The sequence below is a fragment of the Penicillium cinerascens genome (assembly GCF_028974065.1).
Source record: "Penicillium cinerascens strain IBT 15544 chromosome Unknown contig_16_segment0_segment0, whole genome shotgun sequence".
NCBI lineage: Eukaryota > Fungi > Ascomycota > Eurotiomycetes > Eurotiales > Aspergillaceae > Penicillium > Penicillium cinerascens.
In genome coordinates, this window is record NW_026695286.1 from 2,243,344 (window position 1) to 2,263,116 (window position 19,773).

General features: G+C 51.3%; 11 protein-coding genes across 11 annotated transcripts; 5 read left to right on the plus strand and 6 right to left on the minus strand.

Moving 5' to 3' along the window:
* Nucleotides 1-655: 655 nt before the first annotated feature.
* Nucleotides 656-2,573, plus strand: N7498_000825 (arylsulfatase; the record flags this gene model as incomplete). Its single annotated transcript, XM_058447888.1, has 2 exons — nucleotides 656-810; nucleotides 872-2,573. 2 exons carry the CDS (start codon nucleotides 656-658, stop codon nucleotides 2,571-2,573), a joined length of 1,857 nt encoding a protein of 618 aa, XP_058313299.1.
* A 362-nt stretch (nucleotides 2,574-2,935) lies between these two features.
* On the minus strand, nucleotides 2,936-3,332 carry N7498_000826 (uncharacterized protein; the record flags this gene model as incomplete). The annotated part of the gene is made up of 2 exons (XM_058447889.1): nucleotides 2,936-3,093; nucleotides 3,149-3,332. The coding sequence occupies 2 exons, from the start codon at nucleotides 3,330-3,332 to the stop codon at nucleotides 2,936-2,938; spliced, it is 342 nt and encodes a 113-aa protein (XP_058313300.1).
* A 1,361-nt stretch (nucleotides 3,333-4,693) lies between these two features.
* On the minus strand, nucleotides 4,694-5,630 carry N7498_000827 (putative HAD superfamily hydrolase; the record flags this gene model as incomplete). Its single annotated transcript, XM_058447890.1, has 2 exons — nucleotides 4,694-5,510; nucleotides 5,611-5,630. The coding sequence occupies 2 exons, from the start codon at nucleotides 5,628-5,630 to the stop codon at nucleotides 4,694-4,696; spliced, it is 837 nt and encodes a 278-aa protein (XP_058313301.1).
* A 770-nt stretch (nucleotides 5,631-6,400) lies between these two features.
* On the plus strand, nucleotides 6,401-7,219 carry N7498_000828 (uncharacterized protein; the record flags this gene model as incomplete). The annotated part of the gene is made up of 1 exon (XM_058447891.1): nucleotides 6,401-7,219. The coding sequence occupies one exon, from the start codon at nucleotides 6,401-6,403 to the stop codon at nucleotides 7,217-7,219; it is 819 nt and encodes a 272-aa protein (XP_058313302.1).
* Nucleotides 7,220-8,835: 1,616 nt separating this feature from the next.
* On the plus strand, nucleotides 8,836-10,972 carry N7498_000829 (Zn(II)2Cys6 transcription factor; the record flags this gene model as incomplete). The annotated part of the gene is made up of 3 exons (XM_058447892.1): nucleotides 8,836-9,749; nucleotides 9,785-9,920; nucleotides 9,977-10,972. The coding sequence occupies 3 exons, from the start codon at nucleotides 8,836-8,838 to the stop codon at nucleotides 10,970-10,972; spliced, it is 2,046 nt and encodes a 681-aa protein (XP_058313303.1).
* Nucleotides 10,973-11,149: 177 nt separating this feature from the next.
* On the minus strand, nucleotides 11,150-12,830 carry N7498_000830 (mitochondrial 37S ribosomal protein mS47). Its single transcript, XM_058447893.1, has 3 exons — nucleotides 12,644-12,830; nucleotides 12,429-12,590; nucleotides 11,150-12,375 (listed from the first exon to the last, which is right to left on the minus strand). The coding sequence occupies exons 1-3, from the start codon at nucleotides 12,764-12,766 to the stop codon at nucleotides 11,158-11,160; spliced, it is 1,503 nt and encodes a 500-aa protein (XP_058313304.1). The 5' UTR covers nucleotides 12,767-12,830; the 3' UTR covers nucleotides 11,150-11,157.
* Nucleotides 12,831-13,167: 337 nt separating this feature from the next.
* N7498_000831 (mitochondrial 54S ribosomal protein uL4m) lies at nucleotides 13,168-14,108 on the minus strand (the record flags this gene model as incomplete). The annotated part of the gene is made up of 2 exons (XM_058447894.1): nucleotides 13,168-13,944; nucleotides 14,025-14,108. The coding sequence occupies 2 exons, from the start codon at nucleotides 14,106-14,108 to the stop codon at nucleotides 13,168-13,170; spliced, it is 861 nt and encodes a 286-aa protein (XP_058313305.1).
* Nucleotides 14,109-14,308: 200 nt separating this feature from the next.
* On the plus strand, nucleotides 14,309-15,643 carry N7498_000832 (mitochondrial 54S ribosomal protein mL38; the record flags this gene model as incomplete). The annotated part of the gene is made up of 2 exons (XM_058447895.1): nucleotides 14,309-14,837; nucleotides 14,901-15,643. 2 exons carry the CDS (start codon nucleotides 14,309-14,311, stop codon nucleotides 15,623-15,625), a joined length of 1,254 nt encoding a protein of 417 aa, XP_058313306.1. The 3' UTR covers nucleotides 15,626-15,643.
* A 131-nt stretch (nucleotides 15,644-15,774) lies between these two features.
* On the minus strand, nucleotides 15,775-16,359 carry N7498_000833 (putative mitochondrial inner membrane protease subunit 1; the record flags this gene model as incomplete). The annotated part of the gene is made up of 2 exons (XM_058447896.1): nucleotides 15,775-15,948; nucleotides 16,003-16,359. 2 exons carry the CDS (start codon nucleotides 16,357-16,359, stop codon nucleotides 15,775-15,777), a joined length of 531 nt encoding a protein of 176 aa, XP_058313307.1.
* A 652-nt stretch (nucleotides 16,360-17,011) lies between these two features.
* Nucleotides 17,012-17,830, minus strand: N7498_000834 (OBAP family protein; the record flags this gene model as incomplete). Its single annotated transcript, XM_058447897.1, has 3 exons — nucleotides 17,012-17,025; nucleotides 17,088-17,543; nucleotides 17,614-17,830. 3 exons carry the CDS (start codon nucleotides 17,828-17,830, stop codon nucleotides 17,012-17,014), a joined length of 687 nt encoding a protein of 228 aa, XP_058313308.1.
* A 1,087-nt stretch (nucleotides 17,831-18,917) lies between these two features.
* On the plus strand, nucleotides 18,918-19,583 carry N7498_000835 (uncharacterized protein; the record flags this gene model as incomplete). Its single annotated transcript, XM_058447898.1, has 3 exons — nucleotides 18,918-19,039; nucleotides 19,091-19,189; nucleotides 19,283-19,583. The coding sequence occupies 3 exons, from the start codon at nucleotides 18,918-18,920 to the stop codon at nucleotides 19,581-19,583; spliced, it is 522 nt and encodes a 173-aa protein (XP_058313309.1).
* Nucleotides 19,584-19,773: the final 190 nt, after the last annotated feature.

Genomic DNA, 19,773 nt, shown 5'->3' on the forward strand with positions numbered 1-19,773 from the left:
CGGCCGGACTTTACAATGATCGCGTGCCTTGGTCCATGGAATTCCAGGGCTCCCGCGATCAGCTGAGGGGTCCGTACACGCTAGAACGTCAATACCGGCAGTGGATGTGCGCAGCAACAGCTTCCCCGCATGTAATATTACAGCCGATTACATGACCCTCTGAATCCACATGGCGCGGTCTCCATCGGCGTCTGCTGTCTCATCTTTACCCACTTGGGAATAGGTGCCGCTATACAGCCAGGCCAAGGAGGTATTTTAAGTGGGCCTAATTGGGCGGTCATAACTATCTGCCCGGGAGGTTTGAAAAAGACGTTTAGAAAGGTATCTTGGAAATTACTGTCAAAAGATGTCTAGAAAGACGTTTAAAAAAATTACCAGGAGGACATTTAGAAGGACCAAGAGAAAAAAGTATTGAGGCCCATTTGTAATATCTCCTTGGTTCGGCTGTAGAGTAGCCGACTGCCGACTCGCGATTCACTCCACCCGAGAACGAAATGAGGTGCCGCGATGGCGTAGCTGTTGCAAGGAACCGGCGTAACTCCGATATTGATCTGGCGGGGAATATAAGAGCCCTTGCGCGTGCAGCTACCCTCTTTTTGTTCCCCTTGCTCATCCTCCTGTTTCTATCCTCCTTTTTCTATCCATTCTCTTGATCATGGCCAAACGCCCTAACTTCCTCGTTATCGTGGCCGATGACCTCGGGTTCTCCGATGTGGGCTGCTTCGGCGGCGAAATCCGCACGCCCAACATTGACAACATCGCCAAGGAGGGCTTGAGATTCACAGACTTCCACGCGGCGGCAGCATGCTCGTGAGTTATGCTTGCTGAAACGAGTTTGGAACTTCGAGCTGACCAGATAATTCCCATCCAGGCCCACCCGCGCCATGATCATGACCGGCACGGACCACCACATCGCCGGCCTGGGTAATCTGATCGAATGGACCAACATCTCTGGCCAGAACGGACCCAAGGGCTCTGCCATGAGCACAGCTCCCCAGCGCGGTATGCCAGGTTACGAGGGATACCTGAACGAGCGCGTGGTCGCCCTGCCCGAGGTGCTGCGCGATGCTGGCTACCACACCGTGATGTCCGGCAAATGGCACTTGGGGTTGACGCCGGAACGATCGCCTCACAAGCGTGGCTTTGAGCGCTCGTTTGCCCACTTGCCCGCCTGCTCCAATCACTACGCCTACGAGCCCGAGCTGCGTGACAAGGACCAGATCCCCACCTTCATTGAGGCTTCTTACATTGCTCTACACATGGAAGATGGCGAGTATGTGCGCAAGCTCCCCGAGGGCTGGTACTCGTCTGATGGATATGGTGATAAGATGATCGATTATCTGAAGGAGTGGAAGGAGAGCGGCGGTAGTGATGGTCCTGATGGTAAAGGAGACCGCCCCTTCTTTGGGTATCTACCCTTCACTGCCCCTCACTGGCCTCTCCAGGCTCCGCGGGAGTACATTGACCACTATCGTGGCGTCTATGATGAGGGCCCCGATGTCCTGCGCCAGAAGCGTCTGCAGCGCCTGAAGGAGCTGGGCATGATCAGCGAGGATGTTGAGCCCCACGATGTGAACGCCGAGGAAGTGAAGCCGTGGGATGAATTCACCCCCGAGGAGAAGAAGAAGTCTTCTACCGCTATGGAGGTCTTCGCCGGCATGGTCGAGTGCATTGACTACAACGTCGGCAAAGTGGTCGAGTACCTGCGATCGATCGACGAGCTGGACAACACATTCGTCTGCTTCATGTCCGACAACGGTGCCGAGGGCGCCGCCTACGAGGCATATCCCATGGTGCAGAACGGTGTAATGCCCCACCTGCAGAAGTACTACGACAATAGCTTGGAGAATCTGGGCGCCGGAAACTCATTCATTTGGTACGGTCCGCGCTGGGCGCAGGCCGCTACCGCTCCCTCCCGTCTATACAAGGCCTACACCACCGAAGGCGGCGTCCGAGTCCCCTTCACCTGCCGCTTCCCCAAGAACATGAACCTGAAGCCCGGCGACGCAACCGCCGCAGCTGGTGGGATCACCGACCAATTCGCCACCGTCATGGATCTGGCTCCTTCCATTCTGGACATGGCCGGCGTCAAACACCCCGCACCCAGCTACCAGGGCCGTGAAATCGTCTCCATGCGCGGTGTCAGCTTCCAACCCTGGGCCACCGGCGAGGCCGAGCGCATTCATCCGAAAGACTTCATCCAAGGCTGGGAAACCTGCGGCCGTGCGGCCCTGCGATGCGGCGACTGGAAGATCGTCTTCATCCCCAAGCCCAAGGGCCCCGAGAAGTGGCAGCTTTACAACTTGGTCAAGGATCCCGGCGAGGTACACGATCTGGCCGATGCCCACCCGGACCATCTCAAGCGCCTGCTCAAGCTCTGGGATCAGTATGTTCTCGAGACCGGCGTTATTCCTCTATGCCCCGATCTTGGTGATTTCTTGGAAGCTACCGAGGCGCAGATGCCCGAGAATGCTTGGATGGAGTTTGATTACTGGAAGGATGGTGCTCGTGATGTGCCTGAGAAATTCACGCGCCAACCGCCGCGCTTCCAGCGTACTGAGAGGCCGTTTTAGATTTGCCATGGCTGCTCGGTTTGTTAACATTGGGATGTGATGATACCTTTCAAATATTATGATATCATGAGAAAATAGAACTTGAATACCTTGTTACGGAGATTTTCCTAGGCGCATGTGACTAACCGTCTTCGGGCTTGATGGGCCTTGGTTTATGACTGTACGCCAATTAGCCTGCAGACTATGCGTTTCCGCTTACAATATGTGCCAATTCTAGAGTCTGAATGCGAGTAATCTGAGATATTTCGTTACTACTAGCAAGGGCGGCCATAGAGAATTATTTCATAGGACTCTGCTTGACCTACATCTACGTGGTCTTGATCTAACCAAGTACTCCACCCTGCACAGGAATACACACATGCTCAGTGCCCAGTCTGAGAGTAAGTGGCTCGTTCCTCTGTATATAACACATCAAATGCCTCTGACCCTGTTTGATCCCAGCCAAAGCGGTTGACGCTGCCTCTCAAGCACATCAGGAGTGGGGGGTGCTTGAATTTCGGATCAATTCCCGGTAACCAGGCTAATAATGTGAGTTGGACAACCTCAAATAACTTAAAACACAATGAGCCACTTACCTGGGTATTTTCGTACAGAGATATCGTAATGCCTGTCAAGCCTGACGGGGTTGAGCCGCCCAATCCATTCACTGAAGCAAATGTCGGCAACTTGTGCATCGAAACTAACGGAGTATGTCGGCTCGACCGAGCCATCGGGCCCTCCGATCAACACCTTCAACCCTTCATAGCCAATATTGGCCATGAAGAATTTCTTCAATGATAATTCGTTTGCAAGGAAGTCCCAAATCCTTTTCCAGGAGGTGGGATTTGAGCCAGTCGACGGAGTGCTGTCGTCTTGCAGAGTGACCAATTCGAAGGTCAAGGCTTTCAAGGTCCCCTTCGCAGCGGTAATGAATGATTTTAGAGATTCATACCGGACCTGAATCCAATGGAGACGAAGCTCCTTGAGTCGGGTGAATTTGATACTTCAAGAGAGCTCTGAAAAGCAGGATTGGTCCATGCCACGTTCATCTTCACACCATTGTGAGAACTCCAGGATTTTCAAATTGGGTGAAACCGCAACCAAAATATCAAGCCAGGTGTTGGAGCTTGAGGTGCAACCTGACTCCTTTTTACTATAGTAAATACAAACGTGGAGAAATTCCAATTCTCCCAAGCATCGTAAAAGCGAATCAAATTGCTCTTGCGCGAGAGAAATCTCGGGAGATATCGAGCCACAGAAGTTGGCGCTGCACGTATGAAGAGATTTTATTCTTTGATTGGATCCGTCGAGACCTTGAAAGATTCCTGACATGCTCAAGGAATTGATGCTGGCCACTTGACTCCATTGCAGATGACAAAGACTTGAGGGGTGGGATACAAAGTCGATCTTATTCCGCAAGTCCTTTAAACCGAGACAATCGAACTCGGCTTGCCTTTTGTCAAGTAAAAAGCCTGTGGTATAATGCTTTAACCCAACAGAGTTGAGCTTCTTGAAGGATACAAGGCATTTGTGCAGCCTGGTAGCGAAGGCATCCGATTTGACGAGAGCGAGATGGTCAGCTACTATCGCTTGATAGATATCATATCGAGCTGGTAAATCCTCACTTGCCCGGTTCGATTGATTTGAAGGCTTTGAGTATCGTGACCGTCTAAAACAGAATTGATTCATGTCGTGATCACCTTCAAAGAGGGTCGGTATCATCCACAGTCCCCGGACGTGTGTTATAACCGTATTGCTTTGAACCAACATTTCCAGCTGCCGAAGACCTTCACTCGTGGCAATGAAGCAGATGCTTCTAAGAAAACGACGTGCAAACGCCTCCGATGAGGTTTCGCACAGGGAGCGACAAGATAATCTGAGGGCAGACCATTCTGATCGGTCCAGGTAGTTGCTGATGCCACAAAAGGCGCTCAATCACCTTCCTAGACTCGACTCTCAATTTACGGCGTGGTAAAAATGGAAGAAGGCTTCCTGGTACCAAGTGCAAGAGCTCTCTAGGCACTTTATGGAAAGTATTACCACTTCGAACAAGATCAGAAAGAAGATGAACCGTCAGATAAGTCGAGTATAGGTTACCCTTTTTAAGACCACTTTGAATTGGAATTGTTCCATCAAGATAGCTAGGACGGCACCATGATGCCGTACTTGTTGTAATTGAAGTGCTCCAGATTCGGTATCATTTCAGCCCAGCCGTCATCGATCTCTCCTAGCTGCCAGTCTTCTCCGACCTCAGTGATTCCCGACCTCCCAGCAAGCACATCCTTCTGCTTAGCTTGATACTCGACCGCCACATCTGGATGCGGTACCCAAACAACCCTCATACCAGCCCGTCTTCCAGCCTCTACCCCAGCCACACTATCTTCGAAGACCAAACATTCGTTCGGCAGGATGGCCTTTTTGCCAGAACCTGCCGCCGAGTTTAAGGACTGCAACGCGACTAAATATATGTCAGGCGCTGGCTTCCCTCGACCCTGTCGCACTCGTGGATCATCACCCAGGACCCTCCTGTTGGATTGAAAGAAGTTAAGAAGTCGTTTCGTTTCCGGCCCTGAAGTTTTCAATTCATAGCTATGGCTCTTGGTGCTAGATGCCAATGCCAGCTCAATTCTGTCCCCGGAAGAAGCACTACGTGCGCGGCTGAGGTTCAGCAAAAGCTTTTCCGCGCCAGGCAACGGCTTGCAATTCGGAAAATGCAGTCGCATTTGTTCAGATGATTCACGGGCGAATTGCTCGCGGGAGATGGGTAACTTGGCCCAGTTGTGGAACACGTCGCCGTTGGTCGAGTCTGGGACGCCCATGAGCTGGGCTCGAATCGAACGAGTGAAGGCAGGCCTTCCATACTTTTCAAGTAATTGGTTCGTGGATAGAGTGATTAAGTCTTCGGTGTTGATGAGAAGCCCGTCCATGTCGAAAATGCAGGCGCGGATTACGGGGAAGCTGATGGCAGTCTTTGTTAGCCTCGGGTCTTACAGTACTACTCTCATTGACCGATAATACTCATGTTAAGGCCAGGGGGTTTGTGTTGGAGGGCACTTACTCTGCCTCAAGGGGAGCCATGAGTACTGACTGAAGGCTAACTTTGACCCGAACCGATGGCACCGGGGGCGATATGATGAGAGATGAGGTCTGGGCTGAGATTCGGGTCGTGAATTTCAACTTTTAATGTAAAGCAAGGACCTTTGAATTTCCGGTTCAAGTTAGTGTTTCAACTTCTGGTTTGGTGCTCTTATATGCCGTCACATAGTAATCAAGACATACTCCTTAAAGCAATTCAGTCTTCTCCGACTCAGAATAATATAATGATGATGAAAAAGTGAGATGGTTAGAGCTATGCTAAATGTCTGAGTTTAGATTCGGGAGTAGGATGTTTGTTAGTGTAGTGCCGGTATACCACCTTTTCCTTTCTGTGCTAAAAAAAAAAGAGGGGGCGGGGGTATCGCTGGTGTTATGGGCCGCCAATTGCCGTCGGGGCCTGTCAATGATTTAGCGCCGGGTCGCCAGTTGTAACCTCGTCAACAGCCAATAAATCCTGGACGGGCAAGTATCCGCAGGCGCTAGAAATAAGTCATTACTTTCGTTACAAGAGATATATTATCGCGCTTTGCTATCTCTGAATCTCACCGCATCCCTCAATTATCTATGAGGAAGGCTTGAACTGCAAGGAAGCCGACTTTACCAAGGAGGCCAAGCGGGCTGTATCGGGGCACAGCTATTTGGGCACAGCTATTGTCTCTGCCCATAATTTCGCTTTCATAATGCCACGCTGGCCCCGAATGGTTCAGTCGTTATTGCTGTCTTTAAAACGTCTTGGTACAAGACATCAGGCCATGCAACCCGTCGTTGGGAAGATCGCTGAAATCAAGGGGTCCCAGGTAGATCCTCGCTTTGAACCATGTGATTTGCTTCTCCAGGCTAGAATACCCTGCAAAATCTGGGGGGAAGATGTCCTCTCTTTCTATGGTGTTCCGACCGTGGTCTTCGATCTCTTCATCCTTGTGTCCAACCCAAATGAGGCTTCGCAAAGTTTGATCAACCAAGGTTATAGCCTTAGCACGCCAAACCCGCGCTTTGCACACATACCCGAGCTGAGTCATCGAGTGTCTCGTCTAGTTCCCTCAGTTCTAGCCGATAAGACTACGCGAACATCGTCCCTATCCTCTTCGGATGGATTGGGGCTTGTGGAGGCCGATGATACCGTGCTCACTGGTGTGGTTCTCCTTTCGGCGTCAGACTGGAATTATCCACTTCCAGATTCCGTTACCGGGCTTCAAGAACTTGTACCATCTCTTCATGAATATTTTGATTGCATTGTTGAGAAGTGGATGGATCTGCCAAAGGACAGCGACGACTTACGAGACCACCTCGCGATTCACATTGGTTACCATTCACTTTACCTTGACGAGGTTTGGACTGAGGATTTTGAGAAGCAAGTTCGCAAAGAACATCGGCAATTCTTATTCGACCTCTTGGCAGATGGAGCTGCTGGTCGCGTAGATTTACTCCATAGTGAATGCCAGGTATATCATCGAGATATTAAGGGCCGTATATTGGAAGGAAATCACGAGCCAGTCATACATGACAAGTTTGTCCGTGAACGAGTTGGTCCAGTTAATGTTGGGAGTCGCTTCGAGTTGACTGTTCCGTAACAATAACGCTGACAATGAAGAGGAAAGACTGAGGAGGAATTAGCATAGTATCGTCGGCTCTCTAGTATCGGCTTCATATCTTTCCGATAAATCTCCTTTTATTCATTGAGAAAAAGTGTTCTAGTTCACAAACGTATTTGCATTGTCTTTCGAGGTATCTTGTTGAGCGCATCTGTTGAGCAAGTATGAGTGGAAAGACACGAGTACTCTGGTATCACAAGTGAATGATTTCTGCCATGTCGTGGATCTATATCGGAGAAAGATAAGAGCTATTCTCACGTCAGTTTCAATCTCGGATAAGCCGCGGGTGTTGTAATCAACTCGCTATAAGTTTTATATTCCTCCTTCCACTATCAAGTCTCACTATAGTGTCCCTAATATCTCCTTATTCCGGAGATTCGCTTTCATCAGATTTAAAATCGCATTACTAACCGTGAAAGCTAAACTCTAAAAAGCCGCCAGAGCTAGAGGCGTGCGCTATGAGAAGCAGTATGCGATCATCGTCTACTTAGAGACTGATAACACTGGAGCCGCCGAAGACGCTCAGTCCCTAACCGCCACCTTTGAGGATGTATTTCAAACCATCTGAAATTCTCAAGATCAAAAAAGATGAGAAAGACCCAGAATGGATCGCGAGCAAGAAGATTCGCTCATTTACTGAACTTTGGCAAATTCCCGATTCACCACGAGACCTTCAAGATCCCCACAGAGCCCTCCTTATTTTCGCATACTCTGGACATAGCACACTCGATAAACACCAAAAGGGCAACGACGAATTGAGGTTTCACAATGGATCTCAGTCTTTCCTATAGAGTGAAGCTAAGAGCCAGCTCTTCTCTGACCAAGCCCAGCTATGCAGTATCGACGCTTTCGATTTCCTCGATTGCTGCTTTTCGGGGGCAGTACGGGGCGCTGGTCAGCGGTCGACCATGGTGTTGACTGCTTGCAGCCCACGCGAAAATACTCGCGGCCGCCGTGGAACCCTGTCGTTCACGCAGAAATTCGGAGGCGTTGCTAGAAAATTCCAAGGGTAAAACTTACCAACTTTGACTGTTGAGAAGATATTCGATCAGCTTGTGCAAGAAAAGCGAACCGGCCCAATGCCTCGACTTATACGGTTCGGTGGAACTCGACCTATTACATTCGCCGTGAAGAAACGACCTGGAACCATTTAGTGGGCAGGGAAACTACCTATGATAGATAGTTGTCAAGATACAGCCGGATATTGCAAATGGGCATGAATACTTTATTCTCTTAGTCCTTCCAAATCTCCTCCTAGGTATCTCTTTAAACGTCTTTCTCAAAACTCCCGAACAGATAGATATCACCTCATTAGGGCCCCCTTAAAATATCTTCTTATTTCGGCGGTAGAAATCCCACGTTCAGGGCCAGGTACATGATCACCCACGTGGAGTCTGAGCTTTATGCATAAGGAGAACAAACCAAACGCTAGGTCTACCCGAAATCATCGCGTAAGATCCGGGCGAACGAACCCCGAGCTCTTCTCCACTATTGTAACTCGTGGGCCGCAATTGCGGGGAAGTCTGCCACGCACCGATATCGCGCCGAGCGTTGACTATGCCCCAAGGCTCATGGTCCATCTCAGGGACCAGATCATGGAGCTATCTGCAGAACGATCGCCCAACACATCCTACGCGCCCGGACTAACGGATGCGCTGCGCTTACAGGTGCCCAAAGCCCGGGGATCAGGCCGATCAGGCCCACGCCGCCGCACCGGCTGCTTGACATGCAGGGCTCGAAAAGTACGCTGCGACGAAGCAAAGCCGAGCTGCGCCAACTGTGACCGATTGCGTCTGCGTTGTATCTACAAACCCCCCATCGCCCTCGGATCGTGGGCCTCGTCCCGCCGGTCTGTTGACTTGACCGCAGCGCATGCGCATCGAGTCACACAGACGGCTCCCACGCCCGCCCTAGGTCCTGTATCGGCGGCTGCTGCCGTGGCAGGCGCTTCGCAGCGCTCGCCATTCCTTAACTTCTTCGGTACTGTGCTTCGCTCGGACGATCAACATCGCACCATCCCGGCACCGACAACACCGATCCGACGACTGTCCCGCGATACAGAGTCATACCCGGCGGAATTAGGAGGAACGTTTGACATGCTTGGATTTATGGGAGGCATTACATCGGAATTGGAGCAGAAGCATCTCGATTTGACCAGCGGGCTGTCGGAATTCACCACCGGTTTATCCGCGCAGTCATTATCTGCAGGCATGGCTGGAAGTATGACAGACGATGGACAACTTATTGCCGAAAGACGCACGCCACTCAGTCCTGATGGGTCGTCGTCGATAGTGGATGGGATGTCGATTGGAAGTGCATCAGATGCAGCGACTACACGTGGGAGTTGGTCTGATCCGGGTAGCACCACGTACGAAGAGCAGCTGCTTCAGCATTTTCTAGCCATCGATCCCCCGGCAGCCATTTTCGGACCAGTGTCGATGGAGTGGAAATATGTTCGGCCATCGGTGCTGGCTCGTGCGCGGGACTTTAGTCCCCTTCTGAATGCGTTGTACTGCTATTCAGATGTTCACAAAGCTCTGCTAGAGGGAAACGCTGGCGCTGGGCACCCACATACTACCGAGTTGCAAGCTCGGAGATGCAGGCATGTCTCCTCGGTGACGTGTCTGACTCAAAACTGGTCACGGTATTTGCAGCTGTGTTTTTCTTAATGTTATCCGAGGTAAGTTTGATTTGTTCCGTTTTGGATGGCTGTCAGCTCACAAGAATTCAATCTAGATCTACTCCTCTCCCGAACTGTCTTCTCCCGGCACATCCTATCTCCATTCGTCATACCTCCTACTGCAAAGGTTCAACGACCGCACTCGAAATTGGACTGGGCTTGGACATGTATTAGTGGCATGGATTTCTCTTCTTGATGTCAAATCATTGATTGCAGGTCGTGACGGTGACCCACTGACTGAATTGGGCAATATATCGAACAATAAGCCCTTGACGTCCAACCCCTCAGAGACACAGGGACCTCAGTCGTCTCGAACATCTTCAACAGAGGATGATGAGACGGAAGACCCATTCCGCAGTCCTAGCTACCTAGTTTACGAAGCGATCGTGGGCCCAGCTTTCCGCTTCTTCGTGCAGGCGCAGCAAGTTGTGCGGCGCATAGTCTGCATTGACTTACACCACCGCAGCCGCGGAACACTCAGCGACGAGTTCGAGGTTCTCCAGATAGCACACAAAGTTGGTGCAGATCTCGAAGCATTATGGCACCGACGGCCCTCTGTGATTGACGTATATGAACAACCAGAAGCCCTAACCGACACTCTCTGTGCACCTGTGGCCATCGAAGTATGTCGCACGTTCAGGCAATACGTGGCCAATTTTCTTGCCAATTTCATCTACCTTCACCGCGTCGCATTTGCTATCTATCCACGCACAGATCGTGTCAATGGGGCTGTCGACCAGATCATTCAACTAGCCGGCGTGGAGTCTGCCGGTGCAGGGGCAAGTCATCTCCCCGTTAGCTTTCTATGGCCTCTCTTCGTTGCGGGCTTAGAAGGCTCGCCCGAACAACGTCAGTGGATTGTACAGGAGATGCAGCGCATGGCAGCTGCTGAAAATACTGATCCTGCTACATTAATCTCCCGTCACCCGGCTGCCAATAAGGTCTTACTATTGTTAGAGGAGATGACGCGGCGACAAGATGCGTCACGCACATGGGCAGACTCACGATGTGTGCGGCGAGAACTCTTCTCCGACTTCTTTGTCATGATTTGAAATGATCTGAACCTTGTACATATGAACCTTGATTTAGCGTTTTATCTTTAGCGAGCATTCTTCTAGCAATGTCTATCTGGAAGACTCATGCGGCCTCAGTAAGTCGGGGTGAATTCTAGTACATATGGACGGCAAGTACCATTGGGACAATAAGAAATTACATGTATATTGCTAAAGCTCACTCTTTATACCCACCGATAGCCCTCGGCGGTGTTCTGTGTCCGTCTGCTCAAGACCTCGGCAACCTTCTCCTGGACACCCTCCTTCTGGTTCGACCGTCGGGCGAACTCCTTAATGACCTGCTGGCTCGACTCGCCCTGCTCGCGCACAAACTTCTCAATCTCGCTCTCCGAGGGGAGGGCAAATCGCTCGTGCGGGTAGCGGGTGTAGTCCTTGTTGCTCACGAGCGGGAGACGGGTCTCACCCTCGGGAATGGTGAAGAACTTATCAACGGCCTCCTGAGAGACCTCCGCCAGAGTAGCGGGCTGCCACTCAGCCTGGCGAGGGGGCTTGGACATCAGACGGGCCTTGACACCTTCCACGAAGTCGGGGTGGCGCATGAAGTTGGCAGAGATCTCATGCTCGCGTTGGAATGTCTCTGAGATGCTCCACTTCTTGCCGAGACGCAGCTGGCGCAGAGTCACCTTGAGCGAGGTAGGAGAACGGATCGAAAGAGTCTCCAGGGTCTTCTTGGCCCACTCCTTGTGGTTGGATTGCTCGTTCTGGGCCTCGGTCTCCAGAGCCTGGAAGATCTCCTCCACGGTATTAAACTGGAAGCAGCGGTCAATGGCGGTACGCAGAGCACCTGCCAACAGAATGGGCTCCTCCTTGAGAGAAGGCAGACCGAGCGAGTACTCGGCCATTGTCTTGTTCACTGTGTCGAGACGCTCGGGGAGATCGACGTGGTCGGGGAACACCAGCTCCGACAGACGCTGGGTAACGTTGGCGAGCACACTCGAGTGCAGGTAGTGGGTAGCAATGCCGGAATACAGAGCCTGGACACCGTTCAAACGCTCCGAAGTCAGGGCCAGGTACGTGCCAATCTCGCCATCCAATCGGGGCAGGAAGAACGAGCCGCCCACATCGGGGAAGAAACCGATGGTAGTCTCGGGCATGGCGAAAACGGTCTTCTCGGTCGCAATTCGGAAGGGAGCGTGCATGCTGAGTCCAACGCCGCCGCCCATGGTGATTCCGTCCATGAAAGAAATAACGGGCTTCGAGTATGTAGCGATCATGTGGTCGAGACGGTATTCAAGTCCGAAGAAGTCTGTCGATGCGCGCTGTCCCTCCGGTCCCTGCTCGTTCTGTAGTGCCAGAGCGGCGACATCACCTCCAGCACAAAGAGCCTTCTCGCCGGCGCCAGAAATAAGAACCATATTTGCGAGATGGGATTTTTCCCATTCCTGTTTCCAACCTTTAGTATCCTGCTCTAACTTAGCGTCTCGCATAAACTGACCTTCAAGCGGGGAAATATTTTTCGTGCCATCGAGCCATTGAGGGAGTTAAGCTTCTTGGGGCGGTTAAGCTCAACGCTGCGAAGACCGTAGATGGATTCGAACAGGACGTCGTCGGGCTCGTCGCCGGGGAGCTCTTTGGGGATTTCAGGAGAGGTAGACATCTAACAAATATTAGCATCTCCCCGAGCTTTTCTCTTCTCCTATGCTATCATACCGAAGCAGTTGCGCGGAACGCAGGGTTGGTCACTTTGGCGCGCAGAGGCATGGCTGGCGAAGGGAAGCGCGAGATCCAGCTCGGCGGCGAAGGTAATCGTGAAAATGAGTGCCGCAGCAACATGAAGACGGGTGGAGGAAAAGGAATGAGGGGAAACAGGATTCGAAAGGACAATCAGATGTTCTTCTCCGCTTGACGGTCGACCTCGGGAGTTTGCTGGATTTTCTCCGGTCCGAGGGGCGCCGCAGCTTCTCCGCCCGACGATAACCAGCTGTCCTTGAAACAGGGAGATCACAATGGGATCAGCCGGGGTTTACGTAAAAAGCCGTCGTACAATTCTTTACTCTCTCGTGAAAGAATTGCGCTAGCATCTCTAGGAGGACATTGGGTGATTTACATCTATTAGGCCTGCGGACCAGGCATATGAGAAGTCAAAGGGGTAGATCATGTTCTATTTGTACAATTGGCCAGAATACAACGAAGAAAGAGATATCAATGCACACACGCTTGGCTCCTGAGTCCGTTTAGTAAGTCGCCTTCGCAGGTCGGCTCTTCAGATCCCGTGAGTGGTGGTTCAGGATCCGGTTCAGCGCAACTCTTTCGATAATCAACCTCTGAGTCTCCAGCAGGTTCTTCACATCCACGTCGCTACGGTCCATGATCGTCGCGTATCGGCTCATCTTCTCCACCTTGTCAAACAGCTCCACGTCGACATTCTCCGTGATGAAGGTCGACCGACCCTTCTTGGTATCCCATCCGTTCTGGTGAAGAATGTTCTCGAACAGGAACGGCGTCGATTCAGAAGGAAGCGAAATTTGATTATCGATGACGATCAATTCACCGCGCTGGTACCGGTAGCTGAGGGCAATGCGCCAGGCTTGGTCGTAGATCTTCTTGGGCAGGTCGGTCGAAAAGTCGCGAGGATGAGGACCGTGAGCAACACCACCACCCCTTCGAACTGGCGATTGCTTGTCACCAGCACGAGCACGGCCGGAGCCCTTCTGCGCATAGAGCTTCCGGTGGCTACCGTGCACGTCATCCCTCCACTTCGTGCTGGCCGTTCCTTGCCGGGTCATGTCACCCTCGTATACGATTGCGCGGTGGAGGAGGTCCCTTCGCAGAGGCATTTGCAGGTGTTTCGGCGAGTATTGCACGAGACGAGCAGGTTCCATCGTAGGGAATTGGTAGGTCATGACTGTGACGGGGGCATCCCATGGCGCGGGCGCTGATCGCGTGATGTCCGGGGAGGAGGTGGTGGTGGCTTGAGCCTCAGTTGCCATTGAGCGTGCAAGGCATCGTTGCTGTATTGGTAGATCGTCAGTGATTATGTCTTTGTCACTGGGGCTTGACACGAATCAAGCAGAAGACGAAAGGTTCGTACCGTGACCTTTTCTGAGCCCGACAGGAGTCCTCCTGAGCTACGCGAGAGCAGTCTCAGCGCCCGGAGAGTCTCACTTCCAGGCATTTTAAATAAGCACTGCAATGCGTAGGTCGAGTGCTTTTGATATGATGTGCTGGCGTTGAAATGGGAAGAGTAAAAGTTGATTCCGGGGAGGCGGTGGGCGCTAGCAAAAGTCTTGGCTTCGAGCAGAAAAAGTTCCCCCGAGGACAACAACATCACTTTCGACCGTCCACCCCAACTCAATCCCCCGGAAATCGTTCAACATGGCTCATTGTGAGCGGGCATCCAAGCCGCTGCTCCAATGCCTTCGCAACACGTACACTAGAAGCCTTCCGGTCATCCAGCTCCCTACACGCGGCTTCCACTCGACGGCCGCGGCCGGAGAAGCCCAGCCAGACCAGAGCCAACCATTCCACAAGTCCCCCGATCCGTCACTCGTCTCAAGTCCCCGTCTGGAGAGACGGTTGATGCGACAGGGAACCGCTCCCATCGGATCTCGTCGTCGTCGTGCTGCACTGCAGGGCTCTGCCAACCTCCCCTTCGAGCAACTGCCCTACCAATGTTTCCAGGAAGCGCGACAGGTTCTACTTGCCGACCGGGTAGAGAAGCTGGAAGAAATTGAGAAGATGAGGCAAAAGATTGCCCGGCTGGAGGCTTTATCCCCTGAAGAGGCTGGAAATGAGCAGTCGCAGAAGTCCCGACTGCGATCGATGCAATTGCATTTAGAGCGCCTCAAGATTCACGCCGACATCAACGACCCATTAGTCAAGCGAAAGTTTGAAGATGGTCAAGGTATTTTCAACTTCTAAGCCGGGTGATAGTTTGAGGATTCAACGCTAACATTTTGTCTCATAGGCGACATGAGCAAGCCCATCTATCGCTTCCTAGCTGACCGCAAGTGGCGCGAGTACCGTCGCAAGATCCTGGTGCAGCGTATCACACAAATGAATGTGGTTCCTGACGTCCTGCCTCACTGCGAGCCTATCGTGGATACCAAGCTGTACTTCAACAGTCGTCAAGTTCAGCCCGGAGATTTTGTTGAGGCGAAGAATAGCACTAGCGCGCCGAAGCTGGATGTGCAGCTGTTTGAGCGCGGAGAAAAATTGGTCACCATTGCTGTTGTCGATCCCGATGTTCCTAATGTCGAGGCGGACAGCTTCGACTATAAGATGCACTACCTGGCCGTCAACGTGCCTATTTCGGCCGTCAACACCAAGGTCGATCTCTCTCAGCTTTCAACCGACTCTCAGGTTGTCTTCTCCTGGCTTCCTCCCGTTGCCCAGAAGGGCAGCCCTTACCACCGCCTCTCTCTCTTCATCATGGAGCAGAAGGACTCCCAGCCGCTTGACTTTGCGGCCATGAAGGCTAAGGAGACTGACCGAGCCAGCACGCTCCTCCGCACCCTGCAGGCCAGGTATCACCTGAAGGCTATCGGTGCTCACCTGTTCCGTACCCAGTGGGACGAGTCCACATTGGAGGTCATGAAGCAGATTGGATTCAGCGAAGCGGACGTGGAGCTGCGCCGGAAGAAGGTCGAGCCTCTTCCCTACAAGCGGAGAAACCCCTCTTCTTTCCGGTAGATACTCTCCCACGTTTCCTTCGAGTATAGATTTGTATTGTACAATTGAATATGTATGAATATGCACAGCAGATAAAACTCCGTTCAAGATCCCAAACTCCGTTTAGATGCTCGTATGATCGCAGATTCCCCGAATCTCCCGTAACGGACCTAGTCCAGTTGTGCCGGCTGCAAAGTGTTCTTCACCCATTCCATTTTCGACGGCGGCCAGACTCGTGCGACAATCTTGCCATTGATAAGTCCCAGAGGCACCGGACCGTAATTTCGCGAATCTCTCGACCAGGGAAGGTTGTCGCCGACTAAGAATACGTGACCTTCGGGGACCTAGTCGCAGAATTAGCAATTGTATCCAACGCAGGGTCCAAGACAGATACACACCTGAATCATATCCGGTTGTTTCCCAGCTTCCTGACTGAACGGCTGGTCGCGACAAACAAAATCCCCGGGCATACCCAATACCCGCTTGGCTCCGTGTACACCGAGGAATGTCGGGTGATTGAACCGCACCACGTCGCCGATTTGAATTCCTTTGCCGTTGCTGTGGAGTCGCGAGATCAGGAGCCAGTCGCCCCGCGGGTTGAAGGTCGGGTACATCGAAGGGCCCTCGCTGAGCTGTACGGTCGCGACGTGCTCCCAGAACAACGTGATGGCGCAGAACAGGCCGGTGCCATTGAGGGCATACCGGGCAACAGTGCCCGGCTTGACCCTCAGCGCTGATCGCAAAAAATGGTCCATGGAGAGTACGTTAAAGGCATGTCTCGAGCTTCGAAGAGTTGGTATCTATCGATTATCGCCGATGTCATGTGACCCACGGCCCGTTTAAAAATCGTTTTTCTTTTCTTTCCTTTCCTTTTTCTCTCCCAATGCGCATCGAAGTCAACAACCCTCTTTCTTGACGCAATCACTGCGGGATTCCAATTCCATTTGCAATGTCACTGCTGGTCAGCTTGATCGCCCATTAATGTGTGGGTGTCTGATCCTGCAGCACCAGCGGTTTCAACGGCAATGTTTGAGGACCCCGCGGCATCGTATTCCTATGCCAATTGGCATAGCCTACATCTTTCCGCAGCTTATAACTGTTGGGATCATTCGCTTCTAAAATTGCTAGAGCTTGCCGTCGCCGAAATTCAACACCAGGACGAGCAAGTGTGGACAGTGAAGCAAGATTAATATCACCGGTCTGGGCCTTCTCCCAGGCCGGTCCCCCATCTGGTCTCAATCTTGACCCCATTTAATTATGGGACTGGGCTTTTGAGGCTGGTGTAGTGGGGAGAAATTCCGTAAAGATAGATATTGCAATTGAAAGAATATTTGATTTGAAACTTCTCCTTCATTTTATCAATATGATCCATGTAGTGCTGTAGATGGTCTTTGACATGCTACTTCATCATGGCAGGGCATCTATCAACGGCCATGTGGTCAGCTCAGTCCAAAGTCTCAGTTCACGTAGTAAAGGCACTTACCAGGATGTATCTCAACCGCTGGAATATCCTCTCGCTTCTTGGCCTTCTGATGATGATCCACGCCGAATCTCTCATTCCGATCTTTAAGTAATCCATCCAAGCCCCCCTTATGCGCCAACTTCACACTTTCAGCTGTCGTGAAGCTACCCATCAACTGCGGCGGTCCCATTGGCACTGGATCTCCACGGTCTACCTGCCAGAAATGATAGGTCTTTCCATATATCGGAACAATATCCCTCATCTCAGCTGTCTCAGCGGCCTCCCATGCGGCGTCGGGTACACCTGCCGGGACTGGCATGATGAGCATGCCGCTCTTGACTTCGAACTCATGTGTATGCCATAGCTTGCGCTCTTCTTGTGGAAGAGTTGCGAATATGCGTGGAGAGACCATGTACTCGACGCCGATCAAACGAGCGTTGGACTTGGGGGAGTCGTAGATCAGGCATTGTCGGACATCTATTGTGATATTTAATTAGCGGGATTGTTCGTGTGGCAGTTACTAAATTAGGAAGTGATTTCTACATACCCTCTGTTAAATGCGTACAGTAATGGTTGGCCTCGACGCATCGAGTTGGGTCGTCGGCGTAGACATGGAATGCATTCAGATGAGCGCATATCTGCTTGACTGGGGTAAAGTCTTGGATCATTGACGCGCCGGTCTCAAGAAATTTGCTCTTCGCCGTACGAGGATCACCGGGAATCCCGCCATCTCCGGATTCTGGGCCTTTTGCGCTCGTTGACATTTGGAAATGTTGTAGGTGATGCTTCTCTTGGTTATGAAATTTTCGCTGGATGCGAGTATTCAAACAGAGGAGTTGTTGACTAGAGAGTGTATGCTGTGTATTGAGATCACGCCTGTGTTCAAGTTTCTTGAGTTCCAACATCCATGGCCATTGACGTCACAATGATTGTATATACATGACGGTTTTCTTAAATCACTTCAGTATGTCTCTCTATTCTTGCTGCGGAGATCTATCTGTGGAAATAAAGGGTGTCCAACCATTGGGATTTTGTTCGGCCATGGAATTGATTGATCCAAGGTTTCGAGATGGCGGAAAATCCCCGTGCAGGTACCCGTCTCGATTTAAGTCTTTATCGAGGATAAGAGCGAGATAAGGCTTCACGTTCCTGAAGCGGCCATGGGTTTTCGTCATTGGTCGACCGATGCAGTGGAATCATCCGAGGAATGTAACCACTCCCGTTGGAATGCGACCCCGGAGAGACCTTACAATCTAGAACAATTGCCTCACCATCTACTCATACTGCAGCTCACGAAAGGCATGAATACGAAGAAAGATCATTCAAGCTGGAATGACTTCTCATTTAGTGTCTACCATTCGATGCGTTACTGACCTATACTATATACTTACTCACACACGCCAAGGTTCTCAATTGTATAGTTGACTTGATCCATGTCCGTTTCCGGACTCACACAGCTAACTTACTCATCATAAACGTGGTCAACCTTGGATCAACGTTCAACCATCTATGGTACCCAGGTACTAATCCCTCGATTTGAAAGCCCCGGGTACTTTTGTCCCGGTGACATCGCCCTTGTAAGCCCGCTCCTGCCATTGTGGTGCCCGGAATAGAAACGGCTCACCTAGAAGAGGAACCCGAACCTTGGACCCCTCTCAAGGTACCCTTTTATCTCTAGATAGATGTAACCTTCAAGCTCTGATTGTCTGGACCCGCCACATATATTCTTGTCTTCTTATCCAAATTGAATCTTCTTCTTGCTTCTTCGATCTTTATTGCGTTTTAGGGCGCATGTCATTCACATTGTGCCAACTTTGAACCCATTAAGCTGGCCATTTTCATAACGTCCAAATGCTCTCCAATGCTAAGCTTCCTTTTCTGCTCGCTGCGTCGGTCAGCTTGGTCGCTGCTCAGAATCTAGCACCCACACCCTCCTCAAGTGCGGTGATCAATGGGATGTGCGCTGATCAAAAGTAAGGCACCTGAATCTTCCACGATAAGAATCATTTCCTTACCATCTATAGAATTGTCGATTCATGCGTCGCGGCTATGAAACTAGGACTGGACAGTTGTTCCAACGATAACTGGGACTGCAAGTGCTCGGGTCAAGCAAATATCGCCAAGTGAGTATACCTGACTATACTACACCCTCTTCAACCCTTATTTCAACTCCATATACATACTTCTCCCAACTGAATACTAATTGGATCAAATAGCTGCTACGTCAATTGCCCCAATGTCCCAGCTGCATGGTCTGCCCAGCTGGCGAGTGAAAAGGACTGTGCCACGGCGAACCACTACGATAAGGGTATTACGGACGTGCCCGCCACCTGGACTACCCCCGGCCCTCAAACCACGACAGTAATCCCAACAGATGTCTCCGTCCTTGGTGATAACCCCACTACGACCATGAATAAGGCTGAAGAGACGGCGAAGCCGTCCAATGGGGCTGCACCTGGGAAGGCAGCTGGTAGCTGGTTGGCTCTCGTTGGATTGGGGCTTGGAGTTGTATTTTGAAGAGCGTCATGATTTTGTCTTTATATATCACCACCGCAATACAATCGTTTTCATCTCTAGAACCCCCCTAGCACCCTGTATGAATGCAGGATTTAATGAGGCGCTTGTCTGTATGTATCTATAACCGCGAATTAAGCGCCGGGTCAGCCGGGCTAAAATACATAATTGCCCCAACCGTGTCTTTGCCTCT

Coding starts and splice junctions, on each gene's coding strand:
- N7498_000830 (XM_058447893.1), bottom strand. CDS start 12,766: ATGTTGCTGCGGCACTCATTTTCACGATTACCTTCGCCGCCGAGCTGG. Junction 12,591..12,643: donor CGTTCCGCGCAACTGCTTCG/GTATGATAGCAT, acceptor AATATTTGTTAG/ATGTCTACCTCTCCTGAAAT. Junction 12,376..12,428: donor AAATATTTCCCCGCTTGAAG/GTCAGTTTATGC, acceptor GGTTGGAAACAG/GAATGGGAAAAATCCCATCT.